General features: G+C 53.0%; 4 protein-coding genes across 5 annotated transcripts; 1 reads left to right on the top strand and 3 right to left on the bottom strand.

Moving 5' to 3' along the window:
• Positions 1 to 43: 43 nt before the first annotated feature.
• On the top strand, positions 44 to 4,389 carry LOC137599706 (ESF1 homolog). Of its 2 annotated transcripts, XM_068320771.1 has the most exons (15): positions 44 to 191; positions 969 to 1,424; positions 1,551 to 1,589; positions 1,620 to 1,786; positions 1,852 to 1,965; positions 2,039 to 2,148; positions 2,223 to 2,375; positions 2,457 to 2,571; positions 2,647 to 2,806; positions 2,879 to 3,019; positions 3,084 to 3,208; positions 3,349 to 3,436; positions 3,611 to 3,681; positions 3,747 to 3,899; positions 3,974 to 4,389. In XM_068320771.1, the coding sequence occupies exons 2-15, from the start codon at positions 1,085 to 1,087 to the stop codon at positions 4,379 to 4,381; spliced, it is 2,184 nt and encodes a 727-aa protein (XP_068176872.1). In that variant the 5' UTR covers positions 44 to 191; positions 969 to 1,084; the 3' UTR covers positions 4,382 to 4,389. The 2 variants fall into 2 exon arrangements, with proteins under 2 accessions (XP_068176872.1, XP_068176871.1); XM_068320770.1 differs by having other exon boundaries at positions 1,551 to 1,786.
• Positions 4,390 to 4,455: 66 nt separating this feature from the next.
• Positions 4,456 to 11,479, bottom strand: acaa1 (acetyl-CoA acyltransferase 1). Its single transcript, XM_068320772.1, has 12 exons — positions 11,238 to 11,479; positions 9,945 to 10,038; positions 9,724 to 9,781; positions 9,568 to 9,647; positions 9,427 to 9,469; positions 6,027 to 6,125; positions 5,872 to 5,952; positions 5,585 to 5,775; positions 5,335 to 5,514; positions 5,193 to 5,248; positions 4,979 to 5,124; positions 4,456 to 4,896 (listed from the first exon to the last, which is right to left on the bottom strand). Exons 1-12 carry the CDS (start codon positions 11,406 to 11,408, stop codon positions 4,821 to 4,823), a joined length of 1,275 nt encoding a protein of 424 aa, XP_068176873.1. The 5' UTR covers positions 11,409 to 11,479; the 3' UTR covers positions 4,456 to 4,820.
• LOC137599709 (putative uncharacterized protein DDB_G0290521) lies at positions 10,047 to 11,231 on the bottom strand. Its single transcript, XM_068320775.1, has one exon. The coding sequence runs from the start codon at positions 10,835 to 10,837 to the stop codon at positions 10,070 to 10,072; it is 768 nt and encodes a 255-aa protein (XP_068176876.1). The 5' UTR covers positions 10,838 to 11,231; the 3' UTR covers positions 10,047 to 10,069.
• A 1,168-nt stretch (positions 11,480 to 12,647) lies between the features above and the next one.
• Positions 12,648 to 16,765, bottom strand: LOC137600685 (BTB/POZ domain-containing protein 3-like). Its single transcript, XM_068322429.1, has 4 exons — positions 16,190 to 16,765; positions 15,689 to 15,779; positions 15,489 to 15,607; positions 12,648 to 14,320 (listed from the first exon to the last, which is right to left on the bottom strand). Exons 1-4 carry the CDS (start codon positions 16,348 to 16,350, stop codon positions 13,288 to 13,290), a joined length of 1,404 nt encoding a protein of 467 aa, XP_068178530.1. The 5' UTR covers positions 16,351 to 16,765; the 3' UTR covers positions 12,648 to 13,287.
• Between the last annotated feature and the right edge of the window lie 451 nt (positions 16,766 to 17,216).

Genomic DNA, 17,216 nt, shown 5'->3' with positions numbered 1-17,216 from the left:
ACCGTGTTTTACTGTAAACACAGACGTTAATCCGGATTAAACCGGTTTTCTGAGGCTTTTTTGTTGTTGCGCTTTTCTCTTCTTTTGTCCCGCCTCGCTCGCCTTACCCCGGAAGGGGCGGGGCTAGAAGAGGTCACGGAAGAGTTGCACGCTGGGAAAACACGTGTGTGTAGCAGGGAGTCCAGGTGGAGGTGTGTGTTCTGTGTGTACACTCCTGATTGTTTGTTCCACTCTTCCTGTTTGTTTGTTTGTTTGTTTGTCTGTTGACGTGTGAGCGCGAGCCGCCTTCAACCGTCCGTCCTCACGGCTCGCGACAACCGGAAGTGTTTTAAATGTTTAAAAAGAAGCCGCGACCCGCGATTAATCCAGTTTAATCCGGGTTAATCTGGTTTGATTCGGGAGTTTGAGCATCAAATGAAACAAAACCAGAACTTAATCCAACTTGTTTACAACAAACGGTAAACAATGAAGCTCCTCCCCTGGCACCGGACCAGGAGTAGTCCCTGTCCTGTGTGCTAACACGTGTTAGAGGTGTGTGTTATTATATGTGTTGTAACACGTGTTAGTAGTGTGTGTTATTACATGTGTTGTAACAGATATTAGTAGTGTGTGCTATGACATGTTATAACAGGTATTAGTAGTGTGTATTATTACATGTGTTACAACAGGTAGTAGTGTGTATTATTACATGTTATAACAGGTATTAGTAGTGTATTATTGCATGTGTTATAACCGGTAGTAGTGTGTATTATTGCATGTTATAACCGGTAGTAGTGTGTATTATTGCACGTGTTACAACAGGCATTTGTAGTGTGTATTATTACATGTGTTATAACAGGTATTAGTAGTGTGTGCTATGACATGTTATAACAGGTATTAGTAGTGTGTATTATTACATGTGTTACAACAGGTATTAGTGTGTATTATTACATGGTTGCAACAGGTATTAATCGTGTGTGTTATTACAGGTGTTATAACAGCAGACTGCACACAGGTGATCAGAGGTTCTGGTCCAGTTCTACCCACTAACCCGGTCCTGGTCTTACTGGTCTTACTGGTCAGGTGAGAGTCCAGGTGAGCCACCATGTCGTCCAGCAGGAGCCGGGGGGGGGACGAGCGCTTCCTGCGGGTCCAGAAGGACCCCCGCTTCTGGGAGATGCCAGAGAGAGAACGAAAGGTCAAGATCGACCAGCGGTTCACCTCCATGTTTGACCAGGAGCGCTTCAAGGGGGGCAACACGGTGGACAAGAGGGGGCGACCCCTCAGGAACACCCCCACCGAGGACCTGAAGCGCTTCTACAAGGTGGAGGAGGAGGAAGAGGAGGAGGAGGAAGAGGAGGAAGAGGAGGAGGAAGAAGAGGAAGAAGGCGAGAAAGAGAGGAAGAAGAAAGTGGTGAAGGAAGAAGAAGCTGATCCTGAAGGAGGTGAGGGGGTATCCAGAGGGGGCTCTAGGTGGTCTGGGGGGGTTTGGGGGGGCTCTAGGGGGTTTGGGGGGCTCTAGGGGGGTTCCAGACATTCTGGGTCGATTAACTGATCAGAACTCTTCACAGATGAAAGCGAGGAGGAGGAGGAAGGGGCGGAGTCTGATCAGGACTCGGAGGAGGGGGCGGAGTCTGATCTGGACTCGGAGGAAGGGGCGGAGTCTGATCCGGATCCGGCCCGGGGGAGGGGGAACCTGGAGAGCAGCTCTGATGAAGACGAGGTGGACGAGATCCTGAGGAGGGAGGAAGAGGAGCTGGAGCACGACTGGGGGGAGCTGTGGAAAGACGCCCCCCGGAGCGAGGAGGTTGGTGATGGCGGTGGGTCCGCCCCCCCCAGGTGGGGCGGAGCCTCACCCGTGCGTGTCCTCAGGTCTCCCCCCGGCTGGCCGTCTGCAGCCTGGACTGGGACCGGATGAAGGCCCGGGACCTGCTGGCGCTGCTGCGCTGCTTCGCCCCCCCGGGGGGCGCCGTGCTCTCCGTCAAGGTAGGCCGGGAGGTCAGGCGACCCGGCGGGGGGCCGGGCGGGGCTGACGCAGTGCATTGTGGGTATTTTCCAGATCTACCCGTCAGAGTTCGGGAAGCAGAGGCTGGCGGCGGAGGAGACCCGGGGACCCGCGGAGCTCCGGGTTCTGCCCGACGACTCGGAGGACGACGCCCCCGAGGACAGGTACCGCCCCCTCGCGGGTCACGTGACGCCCCCCGCCGCGGGGCGTGGGCGTGACGCGCGTGTGGGCGTGTCAGTGTGTACAGGGAGAGGAGGCGGGACTACCAGTTCCAGCGGCTGCGGTACTTCTACGCCGTGGCGGCGTGCGACTCGTGCGACACGGCCGCCGCCGTCTACCGGGAGTGTGACGGCTACGAGTACGAGAGCAGCGGCTCCGTCCTGGACCTGCGGTGAGGCGTCGGGCGGGCGGGGCCTCCGGCGGCCCGTGGGCCACGCCCCTCGATGACCGTTTGTGCCCTCTGTCTGAACAGCTTCATCCCCGATGACGTCACGTTTGGGGAGGAGCCTACCGACGTGGCGACGGACGTGGACTTCGCCGCCTACACCCCCAAACAGTTCGCGTCGTCCGCCGCCAACACCTCCAAGGTAGGAGGAGCCAGACTCGCCCACCGGCGTCAGCCGCTCACACAGGAAGTCAGACGCTGGGCTTGAACCAATCAGGTGGAGCTGACGTGGGACCAGACCGACCACGAGCGCCTGACCGCCATGAACAGGAAGTTCCACCAGGAGGAGCTGCTGGACATGGACTTGAGGGCGTACCTGGCCTCCTCCAGCGAGGAGGAGGGGGGCGTGGCCTCCGGGGAGGAGGAGGAGACGGCAGGTGAGAGCGGTCGGTGGGGGCGGAGCCTCCATCGGGGCGTCCAGCGGTGACGCCGGGCGTTTGTGATGACAGGAAACCAGACGGAGGAGAAGAGGAAGGGGCGGAGCCAGGAGCAGATCTCCAGGTACAGAGAGCTGCTGCGAGGGATCCAGGAGGAGGAGCAGAAGAAGAGGGAGGAGCAGGACGTGGAGATGGAGGTCACCTGGGTGCCAGGTGAGGAACCCCCCTCTGAGGAGGCGCCTGGGGGCGGGGCTTACAGCCGCTCTGACGTCTGCAGGTCTGAAGGAGGCGACGCAGCAGCTGGTGAAGAAGAAGCTGGAGGGGCGGAGCCAACCGACGCCGTGGGAGGAGTTTCTGGAGAAGAAGAGAGAGAAGAAGAAGAAGAAGAAATCCAGGAAGCAGGTGAGCTAACGGCTAACGGGAGCTAGTGGCTAATGGGAGCTAGCGGCTAATGGGAGCTAGCAGCTAATGGGAGCTAGCGGCTAATGGGAGCTAGCGGCTAACGGGAGCTAGCGGCTAACGGGACTCTCCTTGTCGTTCAGGAGGAAGAGGAGCAGCTCAGTGATGAAGATCTTCCTCCAGATGTGGATCTCAGCGACCCGTTCTTCACCGAGGAGCTCGCCGCTACAGGTGATCAATACAGTCGATCGGAACCGATCAATACAGTCGATCAGAACCGATCAATACAGTCGATCAGAACCGATCCAGACCGATCACATTGATCCAGATGTCATCACCATGATGATGTCATCAAACAGCTGATGATCACATGACCAAACGTGTTTCCTGGTTTGATGTGAACAGACGTGAAGAAGAAACAGAAGAAGTGGGCGGAGCAGCAGCAGGAGGAGGGGGAGGAGCTGGAGAAACAAAAGGTGAGAGCTGACCCCGCCTCTAAAGGTGGCTGACCAATCGCAGCGTCCTCACGCTGTGTGTGCAGGCGGAGATGGCGCTGCTGATGGAGGACGACGCCCACGACGCCAAACGCCAACACTTCAGCTACGAGCAGATCGCCGAGCAGCAGAACCTCAGCAGGAGGAAGAGGAGGAGCCTGCAGAGGAAGGGGGAGGAGCCACCGGACGACCACTTCCAGGTGAGTGACGGCGGGGCGTGGCTTCACGCCGGCGTGCGTCTCCGGCTCACCTGTGTGCCCCCCCCCCCCTCCAGGTGGACGTCACAGACCCTCGCTTCCAGGCCGTGTTCACCTCCCACCTGTTCAACCTGGACCCCGCCCACCCCGCCTACAGGAACACCACGGCCAATCAGAGCATCCTGATGGAGAAGCAGCGCCGGCGGGCGGAGCAGGAGCGCCGGCAGGGGGAGGGGCCTCTTCAAGCTCAGAGGGAGGCGGGCGCTGCCAAACAGGCAGGAGGTGGGGCCTCTGAGGCTCCTCCTGGCCAGTCCGCCTCCAAAAAGGAGACAGACCCCACCTCCAAGAAGGAGACAGACCCCGCCTCCAAGAAGGTGACAGACCCCGCCTCCAAGAAGGTGACAGACCCCTCCCTGTCGCTGCTCATCAAGTCCATCAAGTCCAAGACGGAGCAGTTCCAGGCTCGCAAGAGGAGGAGGGTCTGACCAGAGCCCCGCCCACTTCCTGTTGCTATGGAAACTGGACATCTTTAAATAAAAACTGACTCCTCCCACAGGAAGCGCTTCAAATCGTTTATTTTCCACACGTGTACAGAAACCGAGCTGAGCGCCGCTACAAGACGACATCACTTCCTGTCCTGATTCCTGTGTTGCCTAGCAACCCATCAGTCGTCATAGTCAGAGAAGCTGATCAGCGATCAATCATGTAGAGCTTTAACCTGATTGGGTAAATCATAGACGGAAGGCGGGGCTTGTAGGAAGTGGAAAACAAGTTAGTAGCACTGAGCAGCTAACTTATCCCGTCACATGGCTCCGCCCATCAGAACGACCAGGCCCTCCTTCAGCAGGTGGTCCCTGATAATTGATTGGCATTGATTGAGAGTGGGAAGCTCTGACCACATGACCCGCCCTGATTGGACCGGTTCTAGGGTCCGGGGTACTCGAACACGGCGGCGGCGCCCATCCCGGTCCCGATGCACATGGAGACGACGCCGAACGCCCTGCAGAGTAAACAGGAGGGCGTTAGGGGGCGGGTCGGAACCGGATCCGGTCTACGATCAATGAGAGGTGCTGCAGTCTGACCTCCTGTTGCGGCGCCGGAGCTCGTGGAGCAGCGCCACCACCTGACGGGCGCCGGTGCAGCCCAGAGGGTGACCCAGGGCGATGGCGCCGCCGTTGGGGTTCACCTTTTCCAGGGGGATCCCCAGCTTGTCCACGCAGTAGACAGCCTGCAGACCGGGTCGGACCGGGTCACAACGGGTCAGAGGGTCAGGTGACCCGGTCCGGTCTGACTCACCTGACTGGCGAACGCCTCGTTGATCTCAAACACGTCGATGTCAGCGATGGTCAGTCCTGATGGGACACAGGTGAGGGAACGGGACGCAGGTGAGGGAACGGGACACAGGTGAGGGAACGGGACACAGGTGAGGGACCCTTACCCGCCTGCTCCAGGGCTGCAGGGATGGCCACCGCCGGTCCAACCCCCATGATGTCGGGCGGGACCCCCACCACGGCGCTGGCCCTCAGGACGCCCAGGACCGGCAGGCCCAGAGCCTCCACCGCCGCCCGCCGGCCAATCAGAACGGCCGCTGCCCCGTCGCTCACCTGGCTGGAGTTCCCTGGATGGGAGGGGGCGTGTGTCTGAGGTCCGTTCAGGTGAGGTGGGCCGCCCATGGGGGCGGGGCTTACCCGCTGTGGTGCTGCCGCCGGGTTTGAAGGCGGGTTTGAGTTTCCCCAGCCCCTCCAGGGTGGTGCCGGGTCGGATCCCGTCGTCCTCGGTTACCGTCACCGCCTGCTCCGCCCCCCCAGCGTCCACCAGCCGGGTGGAGACGGGAACGATCTCCTGCTGGAACACGCCGGCACTCTGTGCGCGCGCCGCCCTGGGGGGCCACACAACGGGTCAACGGGGGGTTTGCGGGGGGCAAATGGACCCGGGGGCGGGTCGAGAACCCAAACAGCCTGGGGGCGGGACTCACTTGAGCTGGGAGGAGAGAGCGAAGGCGTCCTGCCGCTCCCGCGAGATCTCAAAGCGCTCCGCCACGTTCTCCGACGTGATCCTGCACAGAACCGAGTCCTTCAGCACCGACCCGGATCACCAGAACCGGATCAGAACCGTCACGTCGGGTCTCACCCCATCGGGATCAGACAGTCTCTGGCCTTCTCATGGTCCACCAGCCGGGAACTCACGTCGCCTAGGTTACCGACAGAACGCAGGGACATGCTCTCCACACTCACACACACACACAGACACACACACACACACACACACACACACAGACACACACACACACACACACACAGACACACACACACACACACACAGACACACACACACACAGACACACACACACACACACACACACACACACAGACACACACACACACAGACACACACACACACACACACAGACACACACACACACAGACACACACACACAGACACACACACACACACAGACACACACACACAGACACAGACACACACACAGACACACACACACACACACACAGACACACACAGACACACACACACACAGACACACACACACACACACACACAGACACACACACACACAGACACACACAGACACACACACACACAGACACACACACACAGACACACACACACACACAGACACACACACACACACACACACACACACACAGACACACACACACACAGACACACACACACACACACACACACAGACACACACACACAGACACACACACACACAGACACACACACACACACACACACACAGACACAGACACACACACAGACACACAGACACACACACACACACACAGACACACACACACACACACACACACACACACACACACACACACACACACACACAGACACAGACACACACACACAGACACACACACACACACACAGACACACACACACAGACACACACACACACAGACACACACACACACACACAGACACAGACACACACACAGACACACAGACACACACACACACACACAGACACACACACACACACACACACACACACACACACACACACACACACACACACACACACACAGACACACACACAGACACACAGACACACACACACACACACAGACACACACACACACACACACACACACACACACACACACACACACACACTTTTTCTTTCTGAATTCATGAATACAACATTTTAATCAACAGGAAGTTGTTTTCATTTGTTTATATCCTAAATATAATTTTTATAAATGATTGTTTGGGGGGGGGGCGTATTAACAAAATTTGATGTTTACATTTACATGCAGCGGTACCTCTACGTACGAAATGAATCGGTTCTGGAAGAAATTTTGTAAGAGACGCGTTTTCCATACAAATGCCCTAATCCTTTCCAAGCCCCCAAAAAGTCAGACATAAATGTTTTATAAAACATAAAAATGGATCAAAACATGTAACAAATACATGTTACGACTAGATTACTACACAATAAATGAGGGTTGTGTATAATGTAATAAACAAAGAGTAAAGAATAATAATGATGGTCATTTACCTTTTAACTGCTGTCCTCATTGTTTTTTGCCCTCTTTGGTTCATGCCCTCTTGCCCCCCCATGAACAACAGAGTGAATTCCAGTCCTCCTTCTGAACTTCTCCAACCACCCACGCGACGCCTTAAACTCCTTAAACTTCCTTTAGTTTTAATAACGTGGTGATTGTAGATGCATTACGGCCATATTCTTTGGAGAGATCAACCAAACGCATCCCTTTTTCAGGCTTTTCTATCATCTCTTGATTTGTTTGTTCGGACAAAAAAACTCTTTTCTTGGTCTTTTCTTTTCCTCTTTTCTCCGTCACTTTCTTGGGGTCCATAGTGAATACTCTAAAAGTTAATATATTTATGTAAAACTATCAGAACACCTCAGGGGTCGAGGGTGAATGACAAGGACGCTACATAGACACCTATCTAGCTCCACACAGAGGTCCCTCTTAGCCAATGGGATGCCAGGATGCTAAGTAATAGCCAATGGCAGAGCAGCTATGAGAATGTTGCGTTCAGGAACCTTTGGGAGCTGAGAGTATCAGCCCAAACTGTATTTTTACATTACGTAAGTCGAAATTTCTTTCGTAAGTAGAGGAAATATGTTCCTGCTGAGAAGTTTCATAAGTAGAGACACTGGTCAGTAGAGACGTTGGTCAGTAGAGACGTTGGTCAGTAGAGACACTGGTCAGTAGAGACGTTGGTCAGTAGAGACGTTGGTCAGTAGAGACGTTGGTCAGTAGAGACGCTGGTCAGTAGAGACGCTGGTCAGTAGAGACGCTGGTCAGTAGAGACGTTGGTCAGTAGAGACGTTGGTCAGTAGAGACGTTGGTCAGTAGAGACGCTGGTCAGTAGAGACGTTGGTCAGTAGAGACGTTGGTCAGTAGAGACGCTGGTCAGTAGAGACGTTGGTCAGTAGAGACACTGGTCAGTAGAGACGTTGGTCAGTAGAGACGTTGGTCAGTAGAGACGTTGGTCAGTAGAGACGCTGGTCAGTAGAGACGTTGGTCAGTAGAGACGTTGGTCAGTAGAGACGTTGGTCAGTAGAGACGTTGGTCAGTAGAGACGTTGGTCAGTAGAGACACTGGTCAGTAGAGACACTGGTCAGTAGAGACGTTGGTCAGTAGAGACACTGGTCAGTAGAGACGCTGGTCAGTAGAGACGTTGGTCAGTAGAGACGTTGGTCAGTAGAGACGTTGGTCAGTAGAGACGTTGGTCAGTAGAGACGTTGGTCAGTAGAGACACTGGTCAGTAGAGACGTTGGTCAGTAGAGACACTGGTCAGTAGAGACATTGGTCAGTAGAGACGTTGGTCAGTAGAGACACTGGTCAGTAGAGACACTGGTCAGTAGAGACGTTGGTCAGTAGAGACGTTGGTCAGTAGAGACACTGGTCAGTAGAGACGTTGGTCAGTAGAGACGTTGGTCAGTAGAGACGTTGGTCAGTAGAGACGTTGGTCAGTAGAGACACTGGTCAGTAGAGACGTTGGTCAGTAGAGACGTTGGTCAGTAGAGACGTTGGTCAGTAGAGACGTTGGTCAGTAGAGACGTTGGTCAGTAGAGACGTTGGTCAGTAGAGACGTTGGTCAGTAGAGACGTTGGTCAGTAGAGACACTGGTCAGTAGAGACGTTGGTCAGTAGAGACGTTGGTCAGTAGAGACGTTGGTCAGTAGAGACGTTGGTCAGTAGAGACGTTGGTCAGTAGAGACGTTGGTCAGTAGAGACGTTGGTCAGTAGAGACACTGGTCAGTAGAGACGTTGGTCAGTAGAGACGTTGGTCAGTAGAGACACTGGTCAGTAGAGACGTTGGTCAGTAGAGACGTTGGTCAGTAGAGACACTGGTCAGTAGAGACGTTGGTCAGTAGAGACGTTGGTCAGTAGAGACGTTGGTCAGTAGAGGTAACGCTGTAAAATTAAAAGATTCTCGGTAAAAATCTACAGTTTGATGGAACTTCAATATTTTCCCTCCGTATGGGCGGGGCCCAGGTTCTGGTTCTGGTTCTGACTCACCCACAGGCGAGGCCCAGGTCGATGGATCCACTCTTGATGGCTCCTGCAGAGGCGACAGGGTTCACAAAGGGCTCGGCGCCGGACCCTCAGGACCCAGTTCTAACCCTCTGGGCCCGGCGCCGGACCCTGACCGGTTCTTACCTGCGATGTTGAGCAGCGCCTGCAGGCCCGACGAGCACTGGCGGTTGACGGTGTAGACCGGGACCGTCTCTGGAAACCCGCTGGAACGACACGGGACGTGAGACAGAACCGCGGACGGAACCGGACGCGTGACCGGGTTCTGGGGAGGGTTCTGACCTGAGGAAGTGGGCCACCCTGGCCATCAGGGCGCCGGCGCCGGGCTGCAGGACGTTCCCTGTGGGGGCGGAGAACACGGGACAGTCGGATCAGAACCGGTACCCTGATGGAGAACCTGAGCTAAACATGCTAGCATGCTAACGTCACTGGTTCCAATCTGATCAGTTTGATCTGAGATGACCGTCGCCATGGTGACGCTGATGATGATGAAGGTGTCTCACCCACACACACGTCTCCCAGCTTGCTGGGGTCGAGGCCCACGTCCCTCAACACCGACGTCATCACGGCGCTCAGCAGCTCGTCGGGGGTGGTGTCCTGGGGGGGGGTATTACAGGATGAAGGTTCCTCACACCGTGGTCTTCATCTCCTCACTAGGTTCCTCACTAGGTTCCTCACTAGGACCCTCACTAGGTTCCTCACTAGGACCCTCACTAGGACCCTCACTAGGACCCTCACTAGGATCCTCACTACGTTCCTCACTAGGTTCCTCACTAGGTTCCTCACTAGGTTCCTCACTAGGATCCTCACTACGTTCCTCACTAGGTTCCTCACTAGGTTCCTCACTAGGATCTTCACTAGGTTCCTCACTAGGTTCCTCACTAGGTTCCTCACTAGGTTCCTCACTAGGTTCCTCACTAGGACCCTCACTAGGTTCCTCACTAGGTTCCTCACTAGGATCTTCACTAGGTTCCTCACTAGGTTCCTCACTAGGTTCCTCACTAGGTTCCTCACTAGGACCCTCACTAGGTTCCTCACTAGGTTCCTCACTAGGTTCCTCACTAGGTTCCTCACTAGGTTCCTCACTAGGATCTTCACTAGGTTCCTCACTAGGTTCCTCACTAGGTTCCTCACTAGGTTCCTCACTAGGTTCCTCACTAGGTTCCTCACTAGGTTCCTCACTAGGTTCCTCACTAGGTTCCTCACTAGGTTCCTTACTAGGACCCTCACTAGGTTCCTCACTAGGTTCCTCACTAGGACCCTCACTAGGTTCCTCACTAGGACCCTCACTAGGTTCCTCACTAGGTTCCTCACTGACAGTTATTTGTTCCTTTAAACCATGATGTAGAACAATCTTTGCTTTCAGGTCATGTGACAGTTGTTCTGAGGCTCCCATGATGCCACGCTTCACAGGAAGTGGAACACAACACACCTTCACTACCCTTCCTCATGACCGGCTTCTCCTGTGTGTGTAGGTCAAAGGTCAACGAGCTGAACAGTTTCTGTTCCAGTGATCAATAAAACGAGGGACTCTGATTCACCTGTTCCCTTCAGTTTAAATCTTTATTAAAACACTTTCAACTTCATTTTACTTCTCAAACTTCCCTGATTGATTACCTGATCAGAACTGATTGATAAAGGAAAACTAATTAACTATTCTATTTTCACAAAGAACTTCATTCAAATCTTACACTTTTTAAAAAATATGTAAACAATGAAAAAATGTCAAATAAAAACAAACAAACAAGTGGGCGGAGTCAGACTCGGACCCACCGGTCCGGTTCCGGTTCTCCTACCTTGAACGAGCCCCTCTTGGCCTTCCCCACGGCGGTCCTCCGGCCGTGGACCACCACCACGTCCCCCGCGCCGCCCGCCGCCGCCCCGCTCTCCTGCCGCCGGACGTCCGGTCCGCGTTCGGCCGGTCCGGACGGACACAGGTGTCCCGAGATGAGCCGTAACCTGTTCATGACGCGGCCGCAGCGGACTGGACCCTGACCGCACCCGGAACACTTCCGGGTTGTTAGGACAGGCCGGAAAGGGCGGGGCGATCGGCTGCAGTTGATAGTGCCGGATGACGTCAGCGGAAAAGGAAAAGAGTCCTTTAAGTGTGTGTGTGTGTGTGTGTGTGTGTGTGTGTGTGTGTGTGTGTGTGTGTGTGTGTGTGTGTGTGTGTGTGTGTGTGTGTGTGTGTGTGGTGGGGGGGGGTGAGGGTCCCTGAGTCTGTCCCCCACGTCTGACCCGTTCCTCAGTCTGGAATGAACGAAATGTATTTTTTATTTCTTTCAAATAAAACCCCAACAAACAAACTTCCGGGTCCAGACGGGACATGAACACAGAACAGACCGGTCCTCTGAGGACAGAGACTGTGTTCCATCTACGTCGACATTGTTCTCATACAAACACTTCGGGAGGATGTCAGTAGATTCATCACAGACTGTTTCCACAGACGTTACTCCGTCTTGGGAAAACCTTGTTTTCTGTTTTTACAGGTGCTCTAAGAGGAAAAGGCTGTTTTTTTCTTATAAATCTGTTAATAATTTTGGCAAAATTCTTTATTCATAAATGTAAATTCAGCCACAAAAAGTAAATTTTATTCCTCTAGATGTGGAACAACGTGTACAGCTTATTGAGGGCTCAGACCACCAAAAGGCTGTGAAGACCTTAAACACATGTTCTGCTCCAGATGTGTTGGTGTGAGGACCTGGGGTCACCCCCTGGTACCTCTGGTAGGTTCTGTTTCTACTGTACTCTGTTTCTCTACACTTTACTCAATCTTCTTTAATCAATTTTATTTAAAAAACAAACAAAAACAACTGTGTGCGGGGGGGGGGATCAGTGGGCGTGGCCTCATGAAGCTGACAGCTGCTTAATAATTAATAACTTTTTAAAAATCTGTTGAGTCCGTTTACAGAAGTCTTCCGGTCCAGAACTGCAAGACCAGTTTGTCTATATTTAAATTATTTAAGTCACTGTTATTATTTACTTTTACATTTATATTGTTTACATCATTTATATTTGATATTATGTATATTGTTATTTGTATTACACCAATGTTATTTACATTATCATATTATTTATTTACATTTGATACATTATTTAAATTGTTATTTTTATCATTTTTGATATTTACATGATTTACAGTTGTTGGTTCTTCTACTTTGAAGCTAAATGCTACGAGCGTTCTCATTGGTCTAAATCATTTCATATTCATCCAATCACCAGTTGGTATCAGATGCGTTCACTTCTGTCGTCGACCAGGAAACGTGAAAAAAATAAAAGCAACAGAAGTTGCATGAAAACGTTTAAAACTGGAGCGGTTAAACCCCTGAACGGACCCGTTGACGTTGGTTTGGTTCTGATCCAGAGACAGGAAACGAGTCCAGAACCACAGGAGTTTAATGAGGTCACACGGAGACCCCACCTCCACCCCTGACGGCACAGACAGCTAACGAGCAATGCTAACGTTAGCAACCACAACGCTCATCCTAAAGGAGTCTTCCTCAATGTGATCATATTTGAATAACTTTATTGATTGAAACAGTTGGATCACAAAGATGGAACGTTGCCCCCCCCCCCCCAGAGGTCAGCTGGTGGCGCCACTGGCATCAGGTCTCAGTTCTAGACCGGGTCCCGGTTCACACCAGCGAGTTGAAAACAGGAAGTGTCGGTTGCAGCATCCGACAAAAACAATCCCTTCAACCGACAGAAACACGACATCAGCTGCTGACAAACAAACAAACAAACAAACAAACAAACAAACAAACAAACAAACACAGGTTTGAAGAAATGTTAGATTGAGTTTTCAGCTTCCTGCCCCGCCCCTTCCAGCCCCGTCCTGGTTCCAGCTCAGGCGTAGAAGATGAGCTCTGGGATCTGCCCCCCCTGCACCCCGGTGCCGTTGGTGCTGTCGGAGGAGCACTGGAACTGGAAGGTGACCCCCCCACACTGCACCTCTGTCATGCCCTCCTGGCCAAAGTAGCTGAGCTCGTTCCCGTCCAGCACCACGCTGGCGGTGTAGAAGGCGTCGGGCTCGATCTGCACCGGGTGCTCGAACCACACGCTGAAGGTGCTGCTGGAGCCGTCGGAGAAGTACTTGATGACCCGCTGCGCCGCGGCCACGCCCTGACGCTTCAGCTCCATCTTGGCGCTGTACTCGGCCGAGCCGCAGCTGGAGCCGTACAGCCCGAAGCCGGCGATGAAGACGCGGCGGTCCACGGCGAACTGGATGCTGTCGCAGCGCCCCCGGTAGCGCCACTGGTTGCTCCGGTAGGCGCAGGACTGGAAGCGGTGGCAGCGCTGCGGCGCCAGCCCCGCCCGCGGTTTGCTGCAGAAGCGCAGCTCCGGCTTGTTGGCGGCGGTGAACCACAGGAAGACGTCGTTGGTCTCGTTGAGCGTCAGCACGCCCGACTGCGCCGCCCCGTTGGCGAAGTCCTCCAGCGCCATGGCGGGGATGCGGATCAGGTAGATGGCCTTCCCCAGGACGCGCCGCTTGTTCTCGAGGGTGGGGGCCAGCTCCTGGCGCTGGCACTCGGCCTCCGCCCAGCTGAGCGCCGCCTCAAACACCACCATCTCCTTGGCGTTGAGCGTCTCGCGCCGCAGGATGCTCTCCAGCGTCTGGGCGTCGATGTCGCAGAAGCCGTCGGAGCGCAGGGCGAGCTCGGCCTGGGCGTCGATCACCTCCCAGCAGCGCTGCGTCAGGTCGGGCTCCTCGAACAGGCAGCTCTGGGACAGCAGCACGCACGCGTTCCTGGCGCTCAGGCTGGTCTCCAGGAAGTTGACGCAGGCGCGGGCCAGGTGCGGCACGATGTACTTCTTGGCGGCGTAGAGCGTGGCGAGCACCGTGTCGGCGCACAGCTCGATCTCATCGCAGTAGATGTACCTGAAGGTGGAGGGGGGCGGAGTCAGACACCAGTGTTCTCGTTTGCGTGCGTTCCCGGGACGCAAGCTTTAAACAAAAATACAATAAAACAATCCGATGCTCCGTTTCCTCGCGATACAATGTGAGGAAAATGAACCTCATTCAGTGAAAATATTCACAATTCATACAATTCTCCACTTAAATTTAGAACAAGCAAATTGAGCGACTTTCTGGTCACGAGAGTCACCAGCGTGATGAAAACCGACCAATCAGAAACAGGTCTGCTGGTTTAAACGCTGCAGTGAGAGAGGAGTTAGTTACCCCCCCCCAGAGAACAAGAACAGTCCTGTTGGGGTTGTCTGTCTGTTTAAGCGTTTGGGACGTCTGCAGGTGGGATTAAGAGATAGACTAATAAAGACTGATTGATTGATTGATTGATTGATTGATTGATTGATTGATTATCACTATGCCTCCAAAAACAGATGAAAAAGCTGGAAAAAACTAGGAAACAATGAATAAAAAACAATCAAAAGTTAACGAAGAACGAGAAAAACATCACTACAGATGTTACTACAGATGTTACTACAGATGTTACTACAGATATTACTACAGATGTTACTACAGATGTTACTACAGTTTTTACTACAGATATTACTACAGATGTTACTACAGATGTTACTACAGATGTTACTACAGATGTTACTACAGATATTACTACAGTTATTACTACAGATATTACTACAGTTATTACTACAGACATTACTAAATGTGTGTGAAGGTTCTTGGTTCAGTGCCCACAGGAGAAAATATTAAAGAAAAAGAAAACTATTGAGTATAAAGCAAATTGAAAAAACCTGCATCACATCTTTATTTCTAAAACTGTTTTTTTAAATGAAGGCTTTAACATGTTGATAAACTAATATATGTATATATTTACTGTTTTTTTCTTCTTACTTAATTTTACTAACATCATCATAACTGTTTAACAGTTAAATTTTAATATTGAACTCGACCGTTGCGTCACTTCTACCGTACATTCTGTTATTACTGTTGGGACGCATAAACGTCATGCTGGGGTCACTAATTTCTCTGGAAGCGCATCCCAGGATGCACTGCTTTCTGGGGGTAACATGAACTCTGAGACACGCCCGTCAGGCTACATGCTAACAGCTCAGGGGGGCGGACCTACTTCAACATGGCGAGGAACGATGGCGGCTCCACGTCAGGGATGCGGATCTCGTCCTGGTCCTCGGCCAGCTCCCCGTAGAACATGGCGTGGAACACGGAGCTGCCCACCGCCAGCACGTACTGATCAAAAAGGGGGGGGGGTCGCATGAGGGCAACACACTAACAGGTGTGTGTGTGTGTGTGTGTGGGGGGGGGGTTTACCTTGTGACCCGGGACGCGCTGAGTCCCCCCCGGCGGCCCGACCACAAAGTGGACGTCGGCCATCGTCTCGTTGTTGAACATGAGCGAGTTCCTGCAGACAGAACATGTTAAGAACATGTTAAGAACACGTTAAGAACACGTTCAGAACACGTTAAGAACATGTTAAGAACACTTTAAGAACACGTTAAGAACACGTTAAGAACACGTTAAGAACACATTAAGAACATGTTAAGAACACATTAAGAACACGATAAGAACACGTTAAGAACACGTTAAGAACACGTTAAGAACACGTTAAGAACACGTTAAGAACACGTTAAGAACACGTTAAGAACATGTTAAGAACACCTTAAGAACACGTTAAGAACATGTTAAGAACACTTTAAGAACACGTTAAGAACACGTTAAGAACATGTTAAGAACACGTTAAGAACACTTTATGAACACGTTAAGAACACGCGTGGCCCCGCCCCCGCGGGGCCCCCCAGGGGCCCCCCTCACCTCTCTCTGATGGTGGGGTACAGGCCCTGCCAGCTGCCCCCCCCCCGGGCGCTGCTGGTGTTGTTGTTGGTGCGGTTCTCCTGCTGGAGCCTCTGGGGCGACACGCTGCTGCCCCCGGGGGCAGGAACCGGCTTCTGGGGCGGAAACAGCTCAGCGGCCATCCTGGTCCAATCAGATGACGGGCCGCGTCATGGCGGATCCGGGTCGGGTGGGGACCGATGGGGGACCGGATGTGACGTCGACACACCGGAAGAACAAACGACTTTCACTTAAACAGGTTTTGTTGGCGCTGCTAACGCGCTAGCTTACGTTAGCTGGGCTAGGGTGAAGTGACGTCATAGACGTAAAACGTTCCGAGACGTAAACACGTCGCGCGACGGTGTGGAAACCAAAAGTTCGTGTCGTCGGAAGTCGAGCCGCGAACGGCGGAACGTTCGTGCTCATCGGTCAGCGGAAGGATTTAAAGGTGGCTCCGTGACGTCACGGTCCGGTCAGCAGGTCCGTCCGTGTTGAAGTTGTTAGAAGTCAGTCCGCTGGTCTGTCGAGGACCCGGGACCACCTGAGAGCGACTGGGCCTGACTTCCGGTCCTGCTTTGTTTACAGTCAAAGCGCTTCTTCGGCTGTTTCCGGCAGGATCCGGATGGAGCCGGAGGCGCGTTGCTGCCCCCCGACGGCCATCGACGGAACGACACCTCCAGATAGACATACAGACAGTCAGTCAGTCAGTCAGTCAGTCAGCCCGTCTAGACTTTGTACACACCTGCCGTAGATCAAGGCACAAGGAAATCAAAGGAGAGCAGATCAATTCTGGTTCCAGGTCCTGATGGTCTCTGGTCTGTCTTTGATCTGCCTGTAAAGTCATGGTTGACATGTCGTCTCTTTTCATCTATTCACTTCATAACTCCGGATGTTTTATGATCTTTTGTTGTTGGCAGCATTTAAAGATCTAGAGACATGAATTCTCCCAGTCCTCCAGTCACTCATGATGCTTCCACGTAAAGCGGTTCTTCAGCAGACGAGGCTGAAT

This window comes from Antennarius striatus, chromosome 8, assembly GCF_040054535.1.
Source record: "Antennarius striatus isolate MH-2024 chromosome 8, ASM4005453v1, whole genome shotgun sequence".
Lineage (NCBI taxonomy): Eukaryota > Metazoa > Chordata > Actinopteri > Lophiiformes > Antennariidae > Antennarius > Antennarius striatus.
This window is presented reverse-complemented; position numbering and strand designations above follow the sequence as displayed.